The 19,933-nt window shown below is 42.8% G+C and overlaps 1 protein-coding gene across 1 annotated transcript in view; it reads left to right on the forward strand.

The window, feature by feature from the left end:
- CRB2 (crumbs cell polarity complex component 2) overlaps positions 1 to 17,581 on the forward strand; it is a 197,316-nt gene extending 179,735 nt beyond the window's left edge. The window contains exons 9-13 of the mRNA XM_073590693.1: positions 177 to 342; positions 780 to 1,635; positions 2,034 to 2,150; positions 3,176 to 3,296; positions 13,145 to 17,581. Of these exons, the coding sequence (XP_073446794.1) occupies positions 177 to 342; positions 780 to 1,635; positions 2,034 to 2,150; positions 3,176 to 3,296; positions 13,145 to 13,372 (1,488 nt within the window). The 3' untranslated portion in view covers positions 13,373 to 17,581. The remainder of the gene's footprint in view (positions 1 to 176; positions 343 to 779; positions 1,636 to 2,033; positions 2,151 to 3,175; positions 3,297 to 13,144) is intronic.
- Positions 17,582 to 19,933: the final 2,352 nt, after the last annotated feature.

Consider the following 19,933-nt stretch of genomic DNA (forward strand, 5'->3'; position numbering starts at 1 on the left):
GTGAAGATGCATTGTGCATGCAAGCCTGCAACCACAGAGAAAGTGTATTTGCCAAAAAAAAAGTGTAAAATGCAGATTAATTACAATGTTTCTGGCTGCATTACAGCTACACCTACCTGTACGGTTTTTTGTTCATGATGAAGGGAATTAATAGATGTTCATCCTCATTTCTCTAGTCCAGTCCATGTAAGAATAATGGCACTTGCACCGTTACCTGGAATGACTTCACCTGCAAGTGTTCTGCCAACTTCACTGGACCAACATGTGAAGAGCTGGTGTGGTGTCGGCGGAGGCCTTGTCCACCAGAGTCCACCTGCAAGGACTTTACTGGAGGGTATACTTGTAAGGATTGTTCGTTTTATACCAGTTTTTATTTACTCATCTGAAGCATTTTACATCTTTAATCCTTTATTTGTATTTCTGAACCAACACTGTAAATTAAGATAGAATCAGAACAAGACACAGGAGGGAAAATAATATGATGTCTCGAAACAATTGCCCACAACAGCATGTGATTGGCTTGTGGTCATAGTCATGTCAGGACATCAATGTTTGATTGGGAAGTCGAGAGAGGACCAGAGAGCATAGAAAGTGGAGCGGTTGGGGGTCAGTAAGATGAGTATGACTTATTTTATTTATTTTACAAACTTTAATTGTTTTATGAGTTTTAGAGAATGTCAGGCCAAAGAGAAAATTTTTGCAAGGAGGACAAATATATTATACTCTGAATTGTGAGAATGTTCCAGTTTGAGATGATTTGACCTCTCTCCTATCTGCAGGTCTGGTCAATGCCACTTTTAAAGAAGAAAGCTCGGTGATATTTACATCCCATAATTCATCAGGATTTCAGGTTGCATCTGTTTCATTAGACTTCCGGACCAGAGATACAGAGGCTGTTTTGCTTGAAGCTTCCAAAGATCTGGACTATATCTCTATCTTCATTCAGTCCGGTCGATTACTGATCACTTTACAAAGTGGGAACAGTGTGGAAGGAATCCGTTTTGACTCAAAGACCACAATTTCTGATGCTTTATGGCACAGAGTTCAGATAACGACAACTGAGGCTACAAATGAGGCTTCTGAGTGGATAATAAGTTTAGATGGGCGCAATATAGCGCTGCAGGACAATGGTGGCAGCTTGAATTTCCTATTAGTAGACACTGCTGTTAACCTAGCAAAAAATTACACTGGATGCCTTGGACAAGTTTCCATCGGAGACCTATATCTTCCATTTGCTGATCAATCACTTCCTCAACATTTCATTAAACCTGAAGTTGTGTCACTGGAACTTGGATGCCAAGGAGAAGACGTGTGTAATCATTCCCCCTGTCAGCATGGAGGACAATGTCAAGATCTGTTCAACTCCTTCAGCTGTACGTGTCCATCTGGATGGGAGGGTGTCCATTGTGAGCTCAATATTGACGATTGTAAGTCCAAGCCCTGTGCACATGGTTCGTGCTATGACCTGGAGAACAGCTATCGGTGTGAATGTTCTTCAGGTTACACAGGCGAAAACTGTGACATTAACGTGGATGACTGTCAGCATCATCAGTGTTTACATGGAGGGTCCTGCTTAGACGGTGTGAATAGTTACACATGTCGATGTACATCCAATTATGTTGGGGCTTATTGCGAGTAAGTGTCATTAGAGTATCTAAAAGAACATATAAGATGAAGAAAAAGAAATAACCAAAACTTTTCAAATTTAACGGTGGTTTTGACATTTTTAACTTAATAGACTATTTCAAAGACCATCTATAGATTAACTCAATTGAGGACAGTTTCAGGTCTCCATAGGTCTTATATACCCCTATCCCTTGCCTGGTTCACATGGGCAATACTTTTCTCCACTGCTTCCCAATAAGACCCTACTATTCATTCCTGTGACAGCCAAAACCATGATAGACTGGTGAAGACCTCATAGACCTTGTCAGAAGGTCTTTGAGAAGCTTTAAATTATGTCTAGATGATAACACAGGAAAATGCTTCATAGATTATTATACTAAAAATCATATGACTTTCTTTTCTGACAGATGGCCGTCTGCTCCTGAAAAATGCAGAATAAACGTTACGTGTTTGAACGGTGGTAAATGCAACAGTGGAATCTGGGGGGCCAACTGTACTTGCAGGCCAGGCTTTAAAGGAAAACTGTAAGAATCGTGAAATTGAACATCATACCAGCCAAAAGTTATCATTTATTACAGGGTATTATGTATTTTTTAATACAGGTACAATTCTAGATAAATGATATTAGGAAATGTATTGTCAATACACATTGCATGGATTCTAATAGCCATGTTGAGGCCCCTTACACCCACCTCCTATGCAGAATATCCCCACACAGCCCCCATGCAGAATGATGACCCCACACAGCCCCCATACAGAATGATGACCCCAAACGGCCTCCATGCAGAATAATGACCCCACACAGAACCCATGAAGAATGATGTCCCCACACAGCCCCCATGCAGAATGATGTCTCCACACCATTCTCATGCAAAATGGCCCCACACAATCCCCTTACACATTAATTCCCTACACCTCCCCATATAGATTGACGTCCCCATGTAGCCTACTTACAGAATAATGTCCCCCACACATCCCCCATATAGAATGACGTCACCACGCAGCCTTCTTAGATAATAATGTCCTCCACACAGCCCCCTTACATACCTGTGTCCCCATTCAGCCCCCTCACTCCACACAAAATGATAGAAAAAAAAACTGCTCACCTAACCCGGTTCCCCACACAGCTCCATGTTCACATGTCCATCATTATGTTCACCGGTATCTCATTTGAAGGATGCAGTAACTATGAATGTGAGACTCTGTAGAGGGGGCAGAAGCACTTTGGCTGTTCTTGTCCACAGGCTGCACCACAACAGCTCAAGGACCTCACTTTTGCCCCTTTATGCTCCCAGGTAATAAACATCACTGGTAGTGTCTGACAGAAGCTTTCTCCACTTTCCATATTGTAAATGCACACCTGGTAATCCCCCTGCGAGGGTCTGGACAAGGTAGAGGGGCCTTCATCTTCCTTGTGTACAGGACAGGGTTTCCAAGTGCAGTATTGCCGAGCATGCACAAGATCCATCTGTCTGTAAATTGTATAATGCACACGATATATTTTGCATTTGGCTGAATGATCTCCTGTGTAATATTTTTGGTTGTGCAGATGTCAGATCAACATCAATGACTGTGAGCCCAACCCGTGTCTCAATGGTGGAGCCTGCCAGGACTCGGTCAACAACTACAAGTGTATCTGTAACGCCAGCTTCAGTGGGGTCCGCTGTGAGGTAGGTGAACGTTAATCTGCACATGATGACATATACCGACTTGTCACGTGTCAAAAAAATCACAATACTAAGCTTTCCCAATGTTTGTGACTCACTCCAGATGTGAGAACCCCCTGTCGGGACCACGTGCTAGCCAGAGTTCCTTCACTGCTGTTGCTTTGGTCAGGGATCTGCATGTCTTAAGTGTTTCTTAACCATCTGTTTGTACTTCATTCTGTATTTTCTGAAGCTGTGGACCCTTCATTAAGTGCTAATCACTCGCTCTGTACCTAGATCTTCTGCTAAGAAACCTCCACTCATCTGTGACTATGATGAGATTTACCGCACCAGGATGTATTCTTGCATGTTTCTTCTGATTCCACTTTTACTTCTTGGTGTAAATAAAGGGGTTACCCAGGAATTTATAACAATTGGAGATCAGCCATTTCTTTTAGATCGGTGGTGGTCTTCTCTTTGCATCTTCGCTAATTGAAGAAAGGGTCAGAGCTTTGCATTGGCTTCACTGTTTACCGGCCAAACGTTCCTGGCGTTGACTAGTTCTATTTACCAGAATGTCAGACCCTCACTGATCTAATCGTTTATCAATTTTAAAGTCTCGGATAACCACTTTAAGGTCTTGATTTCTTGTTTGATGTCCAGACTTTGTGTATAACCTGCATGTTTGTGTATGTGCTGCTCAAGTGTTTCAGGTGCATGTACCAATCGATCATCTCTGATTATCATGGACTTTGTAATACCATTGGTTTTGCACTCTTTTTATGTGTTTTTTTTTTTAAGTGGGCTATATTAACAAAAGAATAAAATGGTCTTTGGAATTTTGCAACTTAACTTTTTTCCCCTTTTTATCTGCTATTATTGTGCAAAAGTAGCAAAACATAAAAACTATACATATTTGGTATCTCTGAAGTCGTACCAACCTAAAGGTCATGGCTCTTTAAATAGGATTTCAATATTAAACCCACTTAGCTAAGGTAGCACTGACTTCACCCACTAGGTGGGATGTCAACCAGTACAAAGTAGGATCTTAAAGGGAATCTATCACGTCCAGAAACGCTATGATATGAGGTTAGTCTGGAGGAAAATATCATGTAACCCTTTGCATCTGGCTTACTGGAGCAGGGACTAATGGGAGAAAATGAACTTTTACTCTCTCTGCAGCCACTTGCTTACACTTAATCAGAGCAGTGTGTTGAGCTGTAATCCCTCCCCTGTACTTTGACAGCCAAAGAGCGATTTATTATTAACGATTTACAGTATATAGCACCATTGATTCCATGGTGCTCTACAAGAGAAGGGGTTACATCAAAATACAAACATCACATACACTAAACAAACTAACAATGACATACTAAGGGCCACGTCACACATAGCGACTCACCAGCGATCCCGACAACGATATCAACGTGTCAGGTCGCTGGTGAATTGCTACATGATCGCTGGTGAGCTGTCAAACAGACAGCTTCACCAGCGATCAGAACAGCGACGCCGAGCGCGCGGCGTCGCTGTGTTCATTAGTTACAAGCGCGCTGATGCAGGGAGCTGATAACTAACGTACACATCGGGTATCCAAGGGACGTGCGTCCCTTACATACCCGATGTGTAAATTAGTTACCAGCTCCCTGCATCAGCGCGCGGGTAACTAACGTACACATCGGGTATCTAAGGGACGCACGTCCCTTGGATACCCGATGTGTACGTTAGTTACCAGCAGATCGCTGGTCTCCCGCCTGTCACACGCAGCGATGCGTGCTGGCCAGCAGGAGACCAGCGACCAAAGAAAAGTCCAGAGGTTTCCCAGAGCGATCAGCAATGCCGGCAGGGGGGATGGTCACTGATCGCTGTCACACACAGTGATCTCACTGGTGAGATTGCTGTTGTTTCACAAAACTTGTGACTCAGCAGCGATCTCGCTAGCGAAATCGCTATGTGTGACGGGGCCTTAACAATGATAGACTGGTTCAGAGGGAAGAGGACCCTGCCCTTGCGGGCTTACATTCTACAGGATTATGGGGAAGGAGACAGTAGGTTGGAGGGTTGCAGTAGCTCCGATGGCGTTGAGGTGACAAAGCTGTCAGTGCAGGTTGTAAGCTTTCTTGAAGAGATAGGTTTTCAGGTTCCGTCTGAAGGATACAAATGTGGTGGATAATTGGACGTGTTGGGGCACATAATTCCAGAGGTTGGGGGATATTCGAGAAAAGTTTTGGAGGTTATTGAGTGAGGAGCGAAAAAGTGTGGAGGAGAGAAGGAGGTCTTGGGAGGATCAGAGATTACATAATGGAAGATATTGGGAGATTAGTTCAGAAATATACGGAGGAGAAAGGTTATGGATGGCTTTGTAGGTCAGTGTTAGTAGTTTGACCTGCGCTAATTATGCAAATTGCCTCTTCAGAGAGGTAGAGGACTAGAACTCTAGTGCCACCTACTGGATACGCTGGGAAATTGGGATCCAGTGAAGGGATTTGTGGATGGATTTTTCCATGCGGAATCTGATATTTTTGGCAGAATCCGCAGGTCAAAATCCACGTGTTTTTCCTGCGGATTTCCTACGGATTTAGTGCGGATTTTGTCCTGATTTGGCCTGCGTTTTTACACCTGAGGATTCCTACAATGGAATTGGTGTAAAAACGCTGCCGAATCTACACAAAGAATTGACATGCTGCGGAAAATAAACCGCTGCGTTTCCGCGCAGATTTTTCTGCAGCATGTGCACACCAGTTTTTTTTTCCATAGATTTACATTGTACTGTAAATCACTAAGAAATCTGCAGCAGCTTCGCAGCGTAAAATCCGCAACGTGTGTACATACCCTAAGAAGGTAGGCCACAGAGAAGGATGTTGCAGTAGTCGAGGCGGGAGATGATTAGGGCATGCACAAGCATTTTGGCAGACTAACGGTTGAGGAAAGGACCAATTCTGGAAATATTTTTGAGCTGGAAGCGACAGGAGGTGACGAGAGCTGGATTTCCATGACAGGGGAAAGTGTGATGTCATTTATTGTGATAAATCAGTTAGGGAAGATATGCGAGATGGAGGAAAGATAATTAGTTCAGATTCGTCCACATTGAGCTTGAGGAATTAAGAGGAGAAGAAGGAGGATATGGCTGATAGACATGGCTGGGATGCTGGACAGCAGAGAGGCGACATCTGAGCCAGAGAGGTAGATCTGAGTGTTATCAGCATATAGATGGTACTGGAAGCCATAGGACTTTGAGTTGTCCCAGGACAAGGGTATAGATGAAGAAGCATAGGGGTTCTAGGACAGAGCCTTGAGGGACACCAACAGAGAGAGAGCGAGATGAGGAGGTAGTGTGGGAGTATGAAACGCTAAATGTGCAGTTGCTAAGGTATGAGGAGATGTAGAATATAAAAAGGTCTTTGATGCCAAGGGACGAGAGGATCTGTAGTAGGAGGCAGTGGTCAACTGTGTCGAAGGCAGATAACAGGTTTAAAAGGAGGACTATTGCGAATTGTATGTTAGCTTTGGCTGAAAGTAAGTCTTTAGTAAGTTTGGTCAAGGCAGTTTCACTGGAATGGTGGGGACAGAAGCCAGATTGTAGGTTGTCGAAGAGTGAGTTAGATGCAAAATGAGAGGAACGTTCAGCGTGGACGTGATGCTCATGGAGTTTGGAAGCAAATGGGAACAACGATATGGGCAACAGTTGGACATAGTGCTCGGGTCAAGGGATGGCTTTTTGAGAATAGGTGTGATTGTGGCATGTTTGAAAGCAGAGAGGAAGGTACCAGAAGTTAATGATAGGTTGAAGAGATGGGTAAGGCATGGGATAAGTGTGGTGGTAAGGTTGGGGAGGAGGTGGGATGGGATGGGGTCAAGTGCACAAATGGTGAGGTGTGATTTGGAGAGGATATGAGTAAGCACTTCAGTGATTTTGGAGAGGAAAATTATAGGATTTGGGCATTGGTCTGGTATACAAAGGGGTTGTGGTGGTCGGACAATAAAGACTTGCCTTGTTTGGTCTATCTTATTATTGAAGCGCGTGGCAAAGTCCTGGGCAGAGATTAGGAAAGTCAGATGGGGCAATGGTGGGCGGAGGAGGTAGTTAAGTGTTGAAAAACTGTTTGGGGTTGTAGGATAAGGAAGAGACCAGGGATGTAAAGTAGGCCTGTTTAACAGGGGTGAGGGCTGATTTGAATGTGAGTGTGCTGCGGGGCTGCGCTAGCTGTTGGACATGGGTGGCAGGTGAGGAGGACAGTGATGAGAGCGTGAGTAGATGGTGGTCAGATTTGATTGCACTAACTATGCAGAGAGTGGGAATTGTAACAGCTCCCTGCACGAACCTAAAGACTGAGATTGGACGACTACTGGGGGAATAAATTTCATATTCTCCCTGTAGGCACTACTCCAGTAAGCCGTCTGCACAAGATTGAGATGCCAGTTACCTGCAAATTATCCCAATACCTTCAAGTAAATAGTGTCCCCGGATATGACCGGTTCCCTTTAAGACAAATTGCAAGGTACCCCACAAGTTTGGGTGCCTGGATAAAAAAAACACTCCATATCCCAATAACTGTAGAAAACTTTGGCACTTCATTTATATGATCTTTTGAAAAGAAGATGTGCAAGCAATCCAACATTATATATTACAGTTTTAGGCAGGTGTAGAAAAAAAATGGCGCAGAGTAAGAATGCTTTCAAAATAATAGTTTATTTTTATAAATTAACACTTTTAGCAAAATGAATGAAGAGAAATCTAAATCAAATCAATATTTGATGCTGTTGTAAAGGCAAAGTACAGTATCACTTCTCCCCGCTCTCACAGGGCAGGAGCTGTACCGAACAAGCACGCTCCTTGAAGGAGGTGTGTGACGGATGGCTTTCCCGATCAGCTACCATACCGACTGCCAGCTCCACAACCCCTTGGGTGAGAGCTGGAGATACAATTCAGAAGGAAAAGAAAAGGGCAAACATATTCCAGGTGCTGCGGTCCATCTCTGAAACACATAGGGCCATTAAATGTTTCACCTTGTGACTAGGCTGGCTTCCTCCATCACAATTCTTGGAACATATCTGCCCCCTTCATTTTCCTCTTGAATTTCATGTCATCCCAGACAAACTGGATGATGTGAGATCAGAGCTTTGCGGGGGGCCGGATCATCACTTCTAGGACTTCTTGTTCCTCTTTACACTGAAGATCATTCTGAATGACATTGGTTGTATGTTTGTGGTCATTTTTTTTGTCCTGCTACAGAATAAATTTGGAGCCAATCAGACACCGCCCAGTTGGTATTATATGTTGGATAATAACTGCCTGTATTTCTTAATATGGATGCTGCATTTCAACAAGCAGAGTTGAGGATATGGTCAGGATTATTGGTGTCCTCAATGCTGGGAAATACAATGACATATTATCTGCAGCGTAAAGAAAAACATAGCCCTGGAAGTGATGATCCGGCCCCCACAGAGCCCTGATCTCACATCATCCAGTCTTTGTATGATTACATGAAGAGACAAGGATCAACACAAGCGACTTCTACAGAAGACCTGCGGTTTGTTCTCCAGAATGTGTGGAAAAACCTCCCGGCCGAATTATTTTAAAAACTGTGCACAAGTACATGTACGGAGAAGTGATGCTGTTTTGAAGGCAAAGGGCGGTCACACCAAATATTAATTTGATTTACATTTTTCTTTTGTTTTTTCACTTAATAATATTCTTTATTTTTATATAGCGCTATCTTATTCTGCAGTGCTTTACATACACTTTATAACTTATTATTACCAATTAATAAAATGCTAACATATCTATTATTCAAACAGTGGAGGAATATACGTGTCTGAGTCTGCGCTGCTGAAAAATCCAGGATGCCGACTGCTTCTTGAAAAATTGTTTATTCAAAGTAGGTTTAAAAGTCAACCCGTTTCAAGGTCACACAGGACCTCTTCCTCAGGACAAAAACCCAATGTGCTCGGTTTTTGTCCTCTTGAAGAGGTCCTGTGTGACCTTGAAACGCATTTACTTCCTAGTTTTCTCCGCAGCGCAGATTCAGACATGTAATTTCCTCCTCTGTTTGAATATCCTCTCCAGTCTACGGATTCGAGTGCTGCTGCAGTTGGTCTATGCATTGTTGCTAATTTGCAACCCTACCAGGTGAGTCAGCATCCCTAGTTGGTTCCTCACTGTGTTATCAGTTAAGACCCTATTGCACTTGCTTTTGCTCCCCAGTTTCTACACTAACATATCTATTATAAAAACATTCTTACTTTGCGTTATTTTTTCTACACCTACTTAAAATTTGTGCACAGTACTGTACATGTGTGGTTTCGATCTGTATCTTTAAAGAGAACCTGTCAGCAGGATTGTGCACAGTAACCTACAGACAGTGTCAGGTCGGCGCCGTTATACTGATTACAATGATACCTGGTGATGAAATCCGTCTTGTGGTTGTTGTTTAATCTTTATTTTTAGTTTTCAGTTAATGATTTGCCCGTGCTCCGGGGCGGCCTGTGGGGGGTCTTCATGTGGTGCTCTGGTTAGGTATTCATGTGTATGGCTTCTGACAGGTCACTGATCCCTCACTGACCTGCCCCCTATTTTACATAGTGAATATTACATAGATATTGAAAAAAAGATCCCCTACTGCAGGCAAGCGCCTCTGCCATAGCCTGATCGCACGTGTAGTGTGCAGTTAATTATTTTTTTTAATGGTATACATTAATTCATTAAAAAAAATCAGTCTGAAAATGGCGCCTGCACAGAAGCAGCTATCGACGATCCAGGCAGCGCCATCTTGCTAGAGAAAAAAAATTTCCTCCTCCAAGATGGCGTCTGCTCAGTAGCAGATATCGGATCGCCGATAGCTGTTTCTGCGCATGTGCAGCCGACGTCATTTTCAGACTGATTTTTTTTTTTTTTTTTTTAATGAATTAATGTATACCATAAAAAATAGTTAACTGCACATTACATATGCGATCAAACTGCAGCCCCGGCACCTGCCTGCAAAAGGGGATTTTTTTGTCAATATACATATAACATTCACTGTGTAAAAATAGAGGGCACGTGACGTCAGTGAGGGATCAGTGACCTGTCGCATAAATACCTAATCAGAGCACCACATGAAGACTCTCCACAGGCTGTCCCGGAGCAAGGCCATATCATTAACTGAAACATGAAAATAAAGATTAAACAACCACAAGACGGATTTCATCACCAGGTATCAGTGTAATCAATATCACTGCGCCTACCTGACACTGTCTGTAGGTTTACTGTGCACAATCCTGCTGACAGGTTCCCTTTAAATCTTCATCAGACATATGAATTGCACAATACGTAGCAGCTTATCACAGTAACCAAAAACAGCATTATGTGAAAAGAGATTGCAGTCTCTGGAATTTTAATATAGGCAGACTGCCAACCGTCAGGAGACCATGACTATTCAGCGCAGCAGCACTGCCCTGGTGACTAGTGAGCGGAATACAATTTTTCCATCCTAGTAAAAATATAGAGACCCCTCCAAATGTATCTATGAGCCCTACAGCACCCTGGCAGTAATTTAATAACCCCAACTTTGACAACTGGTTCTCTTTAAGGCCAGTTTCATACACAGTGTTTATCTGCATTTTTTGCCATTTTATAAAAATAATGCAGCCAGATATTGATTAATGGGAATCTGTCAGTAGGACCGTCCCTCTTGAGCCGTCTATATGGGCACGCAGGTCATAGGAAGCTGAATTAAATGATACCTTGATATCTGCGATCTGATATCTTATTCCAGAGAAATCCATGTTTCTCTCAATATGTAAATGAGCTTTTTAGATCTATGGGCCGGGCATAGATCTCCCTGAGAATCCACCTCCAGAACTTATTTTAAATGAAAGGGGGAATTATCAGTGTGAGACATGTAGATCAGGAGAGCGGACTATCAGTCATTACATATTGCACACTGGTAACACCTTCTGTCATTTACAGTAAGCTCTGGAGGCAGAGTTTCAGAGAGATTTATGTCCGTCCCATAGATCTTAGCAACTCATTTACATATTAAGAAGAAATTGTATTTTTTTGGCATAAGATTTCAGATCGCAGATATCAAGGTGTCATTTTATTCATCTTTTTAAGACCTGTATGCCAATTTAAATGGCTTAGGACGCTGGATGCTATTGACACATTATCTTTAAGTAAAATATTGAAAAGTCTAAAGTCTACATGAACAGCATTTTTTGAGGATTTTAAGAAAAGAAAATCAGCTGTGTTTTTAACAAAACACAACATTCTTCAGGTATGGCTATTTTTTCTGGAGTTTATTCCATAGGCTTCTCTTTAGAATTTCAAGAATGCCAGCAAAAATTTAAGTTTATTAACAAAATAATAAAAGCCAACAAAAATTCACGTAAAGATACAAATAAAATAGCATCTTTTAAGTATTTTAAACATTGCAGTATGATCTAGATCAAGGGTGGGCAATTAATTTTCCCGAGGGGCCACATGAGAGACAGTGACTGTTGTGGAAGGCTGAACCAATTCTACTAAATATTAATATCGATATATTATATTATTGATAATTATATTAATATCAATTGTATCACTTAATATTGAGCATAATTAAGTATGCTGACATCCCCCTATATATCGTTTGAACCAGAATACAGCCCCTTCTGTATATCGTATGAGCTTCTCCACAACCCCTTATATACTGTAAGAGCCCCACACAGCCTTACCCATATGCGGCGTGAGCTCCACATCTTCCTCCCCAAATGTGGCGTGAGCCCCACATCTTCCTCCCCCACATGCGGCGTGAGCCCCACACCAGCCTTCCCCACATGCGGCGTGAGCCCCACACCAGCCTCCACTACATGCGACGTGAGCGCCAGGCCAGCTTCCCCCACATGCGGCATAAGCCCTACACAGACTCCCTATATATGCGGCATCAGCCACACACAGCCTCCCTATATACACTGTGTGAGCTGCACACAGCCTCCCCATATAATGCATGAGGTCCCCATAGCCTCCCCATGTGCAGCATGATGCCACCATAGCCTCCACATGTGCAGCATGTCAACCCCATATGGAGCACCATGCCCACCCAAAAATCCCATACCCATGAAAAAAAAGCATCGCATACTTACCTCGGTCCAGTTCCTTGGGTCTCTGCTTTTCTCCCTGCCTCCAGTCTGCTGACTCTCTGCAGTACACAGCCGATGCGCTGAAATGACGTCAGTTTCACACACTGGTTGGTGGAGGATGTGGCCAAAGGCTCCTCCACTAAAAGAAGTCAGCGCAGATGGAGATGGTTTCCAGCCCCATGGCTGTCTCTTTCCGCGGGCCGGACTGAGACAGCCAGAGGGCCGGATGCCCTTTACCCAGGTCTGATCTAGATGGATAGATCATACTGTAATGTTTAAAATACTTGAAAGATGCGTTTTTATTGGTGTCTTTTACATGTATTTTTGCTGGCTTTTATTACCGCATTTTGTTGTTATAATTTTTTTTCCATTTGTTAAAAAACATAAGTATAATAAGGATTTTTTTCTGCCTGAGATTCATGCTGCACTTAAATAGACTGCTAGGCTACCATCTTTAAGGTGCGAGCCAGTACTCTAAGATGACATTGGTTCCCTCTGGCAGCAGCTCATGACTGATAGATTTCAACACCACTGATGTTTGTCTTGCCTGCACGTATGCTACAAGAGGTAGCAGTTGGGCTCAGACACATACTCACCTCTACCCCACACACGAGATAGATGGTTTGGGATGACTTTTAGATCCCTGTTCAGGTCAAGTTAAGTCCAGACTATTGTATATTTCTATATTGTTTTTCCGTTTTCCACCCAGCTGTTATGCCCATCTGTATCTCTCAGGTAGGGCCTCTGTGATATAATATGCTGTTCGTTTCTTGCAGAAAAGCAATGCAGCCTGGGCCTTCCCATTCCCTCTCCTTGGAGTTGCAGTGCCTGTGTCTTGTGGGGTTTTGCTTCTGTTTGTTATTGTGGGCATTTTCATTGTGCTGACAGCAAGGAAGAGGAGACAGTCGGAAGGCACATACAGTCCAAGCCAACAAGAGGTGGCCGGTGCCCGGCTAGAAATGGATAGTGTCCTAAAAGTGCCTCCTGAAGAGCGATTGATATGAACTAAACGTCTGGTGGACGACTAATCTGCTACTGCAGAGTCTAAAAACAAGTTTGTATGGTGAATTATAATATCGGGCACAGCCCTAAAAGTACATTTGGCTTCTCTTTGTAATTGGTGGCTAGTCTTTTCTACTGGCCATTTAACCATCAGGACGAGGAATCTAAGACTTTCGGATATACTCCAGAGGAACCATTCTGCCTAATGTGTAGGTAGAGGCCATAAAGCCACTATAGGAGCCGTGATAAACTTCTGACTATGATCGGTGCACAGATAATCCCGAGCCCTTACCAGGAGAGGCATCTGGTATACTTGAACTATCCAGAATGCGAGTTTCTGGATGTGCCTGAGTTTTAATAATAATATTTTGATATTACTTTGAAAGTCAATGGAGAGACCACTATAACCTCTTTGTGCCTTTGGACTGCGCAGTTTTAGCAGTAGAGTAATGAAACAATGTACAGCGCCATTTCTCCTGCCTTATCTGTTGCACTGCCCATACACTGGTACAGAAAGTGACCAAACTTTTCAGCCACAGTACAATCCGCCACAAGGTTTTGCCAGCAAAATGGCCGTTTAATTACTATTTAATTGCTTAATTTTGATATATGCTGTAGACCCTTTAGTTGGTGAGAGTCCACGTCACGAGACCCTCATTAATCACTCAAAAGACCTCTTAAAAATGTTTCGCTCAGGAGGCAGAAGTGTATGCACATAGAGGAGTACGAATTCAATAGTCATTCTCTGTGCGCGCCCTTGGGTAGGAGCTGATACTTCTGAGAAGTCTTTTGAATGCTCGGTGGGGGTCTCTGGACCCGGACTCTCACTCATCTGCACAGAATTACAGTCCCTGCAACATATCAAAAGTTATCGAAAAGATTAATTACAATTTAAAGGACAGCCTGTCACCTGATTCATGGTGCCAAAACCACGGTCCGCATGAATCCGAGCCTGTCTGCATAATTGCATTACTTCGGGGCTCATATCCAGAGATGAGACTAGTCTGGTGCTGTCCTTGGCCGGCTCCTGATGATTAACAGGCTTCTCGCTATGGGATAGACCAGCCAGCGTTTCGAAGAATTGACTGGAGGTGAAGCCAGACTAACCTCTTTGGCTATGCTCCCCTTCCGGATTTTCTAACTACAGTACATTTTTGTATGAGCAATATACAGTCGGTCAATGGGTTACAAACTAGATGAGTTTTTTTGGTTACAAACTAGATGAGTTTTGTTGGTTCGCCCATAAGTTGAATTTGTATGCAAGGTGGAACAGATATAGGGCCCAGCATATGGTTTAAAAAAAACTCCGCTCTCTGGCAGTTCTGGCCTACAGTGGAGAGGCTGGAGATGCAGTGCCCGACACGGAAAAGAAGGCTGGATGGCGCCAGAAAGGTAAGTATCTAGTTATTTTTATAAAAAAACAAACCTTAGACTCTCACATTCTGTCTGACATTTGTACCTCAGGGGCTGCCTGTACCTTGTTGCACAGCCAGGGTCTGATACAGCCAGAGAATATGGGAAGCAAGGTGTGCCACAGTCCGCTCTGCTGAGTCCACAAAATCACCTGGGATGCAAGATGTTGAGGAAGGTGCCAGGAAGGGCGCCGAAACGCGTAGGAAGGAATAAAGAAGTACTTTGTTACAACATCTTGCATCCCAGGTGATTTTGTGGACTCAGCAGCGCGGACTGTGGCACACCTTGCTTCCCATATTCTCTGGCAGTTTTTCCACGTTGGAGTGGTCGGTGGAGGTCCTGCAGCAGCTGATACTGTGTTATGTCTTCAAGCCAGTTGTGGGTCACACAACTGGAATAGGTGAGTGGAACTGCATTACACCACTCACATCGTAGTGTCACTAGTGATAGGGCACTATTGCGCCTCTTGTTCCCCCACCCTTTTTGTATTGGGGTCTGATACAGGCGGACCATGGTTTGGGCAGCATGAATCAAGGTCAGGTTTCCTTTTAGAAGATCCCCACTGCTCAGGGCTACTGCGGCTTTAGCCAGCTGCTTGTGAACATATCCAGAGATTGCTCTAAGCATTAAATAATGCAGTTTATGTTTTTAAAAAACAGTCCTAATTTGTATCACTTATTGGGATTTTTCTTAAAGGGAATGTGTTAACAGAAACTGACCAATTGTCTAAATCACATTTTTGTGTTAAATGTATATATTTTTTTAATTTGTATAGTGCTTTTTTTATCTCACTGTCTATATGAAGAAAAAAAAATAAAACTTGCATTTTTCACTCTGACCACTAGTCCTAATGTTAGACTCCTACGTCCTGTTCTTTACATGGACATTATTAGCAACAATAACCCTATTTTTTGAACAGAGGTGTTATCTGAGCATGCACTAATCTGGGCAATGGTCATTTTGAAGGGAGCAGGAGTTGGTGAGCTGTGAATTCACCTATTGGGTACTATCATTGTTATCCTGTCTGCAATAACATTGCCCAAAAGTGATCTGAACATAACAGAAAATGAGTCTAATGTGAAAATGGCAAGGTTTATGATATTTTTGTTATATAGAGATAAATTAAGTATAAAAACCTGATTTAAACAATGGGCCATTTTCTAGTGACACATTCCCTTTAAGAATTTATGGGTTAGAAAGCAAAAATCCTACTTTTTGCCCAGAACCAGAGCCATTCCAGATCAATGGTTGTGTCTGCCAATCTGTGTCTCAGTACTTATAGGCCTCCCATATCTGACTGTGCACTAATCCAACCACTTCTATTTTTGGGAGATTGTTACATGGTCATATTACACTGGATTTTATATTGTGCTGTTTAGAGAGATGTTATGTTTCAAAACAAATTAGACTCAAAACTTTATGTCGACAAGGGATTTATCATCAGCGCCATTATTTAACACATGTACTTTCCACTAATGTTGTGTGCTGTCGACAGCCATGTGGTCATTGGTGTTAACTAGTTGAACTAAATTATAGGAGACCAAACAAATAAAGAAAAATGGGTCCACTATGAACCCTCGGGTCCATTTACTCACATCACATCACATTTTGTTGGCTGGGGCCCGACCTTTGCACCCCTCTACCTTGGATCATACATCAAGGAGTCTAACCAGTGCTTTGGCCAATATTTCAGAACACCCTAAACCGGCACAAAGCAGAGAGGATGCAGAGGTAATGTGACTCCACACATCTAATCTATTCTAAAATGCCCCTGGAGGATCACTTTAATCAGTTAGTGTATGGGACAACCCAAGGACAATGTCACACTGTGTCCTACTTACTATATGTCCCTGGTAATGTTTCTATGATAGTTTGGCGTCATGGACATAGTCACAGCCAGGATCTTTATTGCATGGATGATAGCTCAATACCATTCCGCCATCTGTCTCCAAATCTACACCAAAATGGATAACATGCCAGAAACAAAGTTGTGGCTAACAAACGTTATCGTATGATGGAGGTGAGACACCAGTGCCATATGGATAAACCATATTGAAAATTGCCATGTTCATGAGGCTTCACACTAGCACAGTTCAGTATACGGAAGTATTAGAGTATGTACACTGGTTGGCTTTCATCTCTGTAAATGCCTATGTATAAACTGTACAATAATAGGTTTGTATATTTTGTATTGTAAGAAAAGGGCAATGCCCACCGGTCATGTACCATGTAAATAAACTGCCAAATGCAACAGCAAATGAATGAACTCTATAATAAAATAAAAATGTAAAAAAAACTAACAGAAAATGCATTTCTCTAAGGCCCCGTCACACATCCGTTTTTTCACGGATACCACACATACCCCTTAAAATCTATGGTGTCCACGGAGACGTGTCCGTTTTTTACCAGCAACGTGGATGACAAGGGTCACTACAAGTCTATGGGTTGGTGAAAACATGCACAGCACACAGATGCCATCAGTGTACAGTCCGTGTGCCATCTATGTGCTGTACGTGTTTAACTTTGCAATGTGTAGAAGTTTTGGCATTTATTTTTCTTAAGCGATACAGGAAAAAAACAGATGGCAAACTGACACCACACTGATCCAAATCACTGATGACATCTGTACCTGCTGTATGATACCAATGTGTGAAGGGGCCTTAATCTGGATCTTCAATGCCGTTTGTCTAATATGATCTTTAATATTCTGGTTTCACCTGCTGGTGTTTGTAGAGGAGTAATATTTTTATAATACTGGTGAACCACCAAGAAGTATTCAATAAAAATATTTGCTGCAATTAGAGTTGAGTAAAAAGATTTGCACAACCCTGGCCCTGCGGCCATGGCAGTGGTCCATGGCCACCAAACTGTAGCTTCTTCTGATTAGTAGGCTACTACGACATCATGTGTGTGTTTCCGGACGTCCCGGAAGCCTACTTATCCGAGATGCCACAGATGGGAAGTTCACAGGGCTCTGGTCTGGTGGCCACAAAATTCCAACGTGGCTGCTGGACCAGGGTCAACACAAACTGCAGTGTATCCCAACAGATGGAGTGCAGCTCCTGAACTACAACAGCTTTTACCTGCAGTCAGCAACACTTTCCCATGCTGTCCGCCAGGTGGGTCATGTCCGTGCTACAGCCAGTGCAGGTTTCAGCTCCAGTAGAGGCAGCCTCTGTAATTGCAGAATTATGGTAAGTAAAATTTGGGGGCGATGCTGCGCTCAGTGTGTCTCGCCAAAAGCTAAATTTGACAGTTTTTTCAGTTTTGATAAATTCTGCAAAAATTTGAGAGGATGTTCAAAATGGAATCCAGCAGAATGAGAGACACACAATGCTCCCTAATTTCTTAAGTTTTGATGCGGCATGGGGAGCAATGTAGAGTTGAGCGAATTTTATCGGTATACATACCGATATATATATATATATATACACAGTTGTGGCCAAAAGTATTGACACCCCTGCAATTCTGTCAGATAATACTCAGTTTCTTCCTGAAAATGATTGAAAACACAAATTCTTTGGTATTATTATCTTCATTTAATTTGTCTTAAATGAAAAAACACAAAAGAGAATGAAGCAAAAAGCAAAACATTGATCATTTCACACAAAACTCCAAAAATGGGCCAGACAAAAGTATTGGCACCCTCAGCCTAATACTTGGTTGCGCAACCTTTAGCCAAAATAACTGCGACCAACCGCTTCCGCTAACCATCAATGAGTTTCTTACAATGCTCTGCTGGAATTTTAGACCATTCTTCTTTGGCAAACTGCTCCAGGTCCCTGATATTAGAAGAGTGCCTTCTCCAAACTGCCATGTTTAGATCTCTCCACAGGTGTTCTATGGGATTCAGGTCTGGACTCATTGCTGGCCACCTTAGAAGTCTCCATTGCTTTCTCTCAAACCATTTTCTAGTGCTTTTTGAAGTGTGTTTTGGGTCATTGTCCTGCTGGAAGACCCATGACCTCTGAGGGAGACCTAGCTTTCTCACACTGGGCCCTACATTATGCTGAAAAATTTGTTGGTAGTCTTCAGACTTCATAATGCCATGCACACGGTCAAGCAGTCCAGTCCCAGAGGCAGCAAAGCAACCCCAAAACATCAGGGAACCTCCACCATGTTTGACTGTAGGGACCGTGTTTTTTTCTTTGAATGCCTTTTTTTTTCTCCTGTAAACTCTATGTTGATGCCTTTGCCCAAAAAGCTCTACTTTTGTCTCATCTGACCAGAGAACATTCTTCCAAAATGTTTTAGGCTTTTTCAGGTAAGTTTTGGCAAACTCCAGCCTGGCTTTTTAATGTCTTGGGGTAAGAAGTGGGGTCTTCCTGGGTCTTCTACCATACAGTCCCTTTTCATTCAGATGCCGACGGATAGTACAGGTTGACACTGTTGTACCCTCGGACTGCAGGGCAGCTTGAACTTGTTTGGATGTTAGTCAAGGTTCTTTATCCAACATCTGCAAAATCTTGCGCTGAAATCTCTTGTCAATTTTTCTTTTCCGTCCACATCTAGGGAGGTTAGCCACAGTGCCATGGGCATGGAACTTCTTGATGACACTACGCACGGTAGACACAGGAACATTCAGGTCTTTGGAGATGGACTTGTAGCCTGGGGATTGCTCATGCTTCCTCACAATTTGGTTTCTCAAGTCCTCAGACAGTTCTTTGGTCTTCTTTCGTTTCTCCATGCTCAATGTGGTACACACAAGGACACAGGACAGAGGTTGAGTCAACTTTAATCCATGTCAACTGACTGCAAGTGTGATTTAGTTATTGCCAACACCTGTTAGGTGCCACAGGTAAGTTACAGGTGCTGTTAATTACACAAATTAGAGAAGCATCACACTTTTTCGAACAGTGCCAATACTTTTGTCCACCCTCTTTTTTATGTTTGGTGTGGAATTATATCCAATTTGGCTTTAGGACAAATTAAATGAAGATAATAATAACAAAGAATTTGTGTTTGCAATAATTTTCAGGAAGAAACTGAGTATTATCTGACAAAATTGCAGCGGTGTCAATACTTTTGGCTACAACTGTATATATATAGCGCTTGTTGATCAAGCGGCAGAGGGAACCCTGTGTGTTGGGCTCTCCATGAATGTGTTGTGACAGTGACACAGCCGCGACACATGCAGCTGCGGCTCGGAA

The sequence above is a fragment of the Dendrobates tinctorius genome, unplaced genomic scaffold (genome assembly GCF_039654945.1).
Source record: "Dendrobates tinctorius isolate UK_male_01 unplaced genomic scaffold, ASM3965494v1 ptg000120l, whole genome shotgun sequence".
NCBI lineage: Eukaryota > Metazoa > Chordata > Amphibia > Anura > Dendrobatidae > Dendrobates > Dendrobates tinctorius.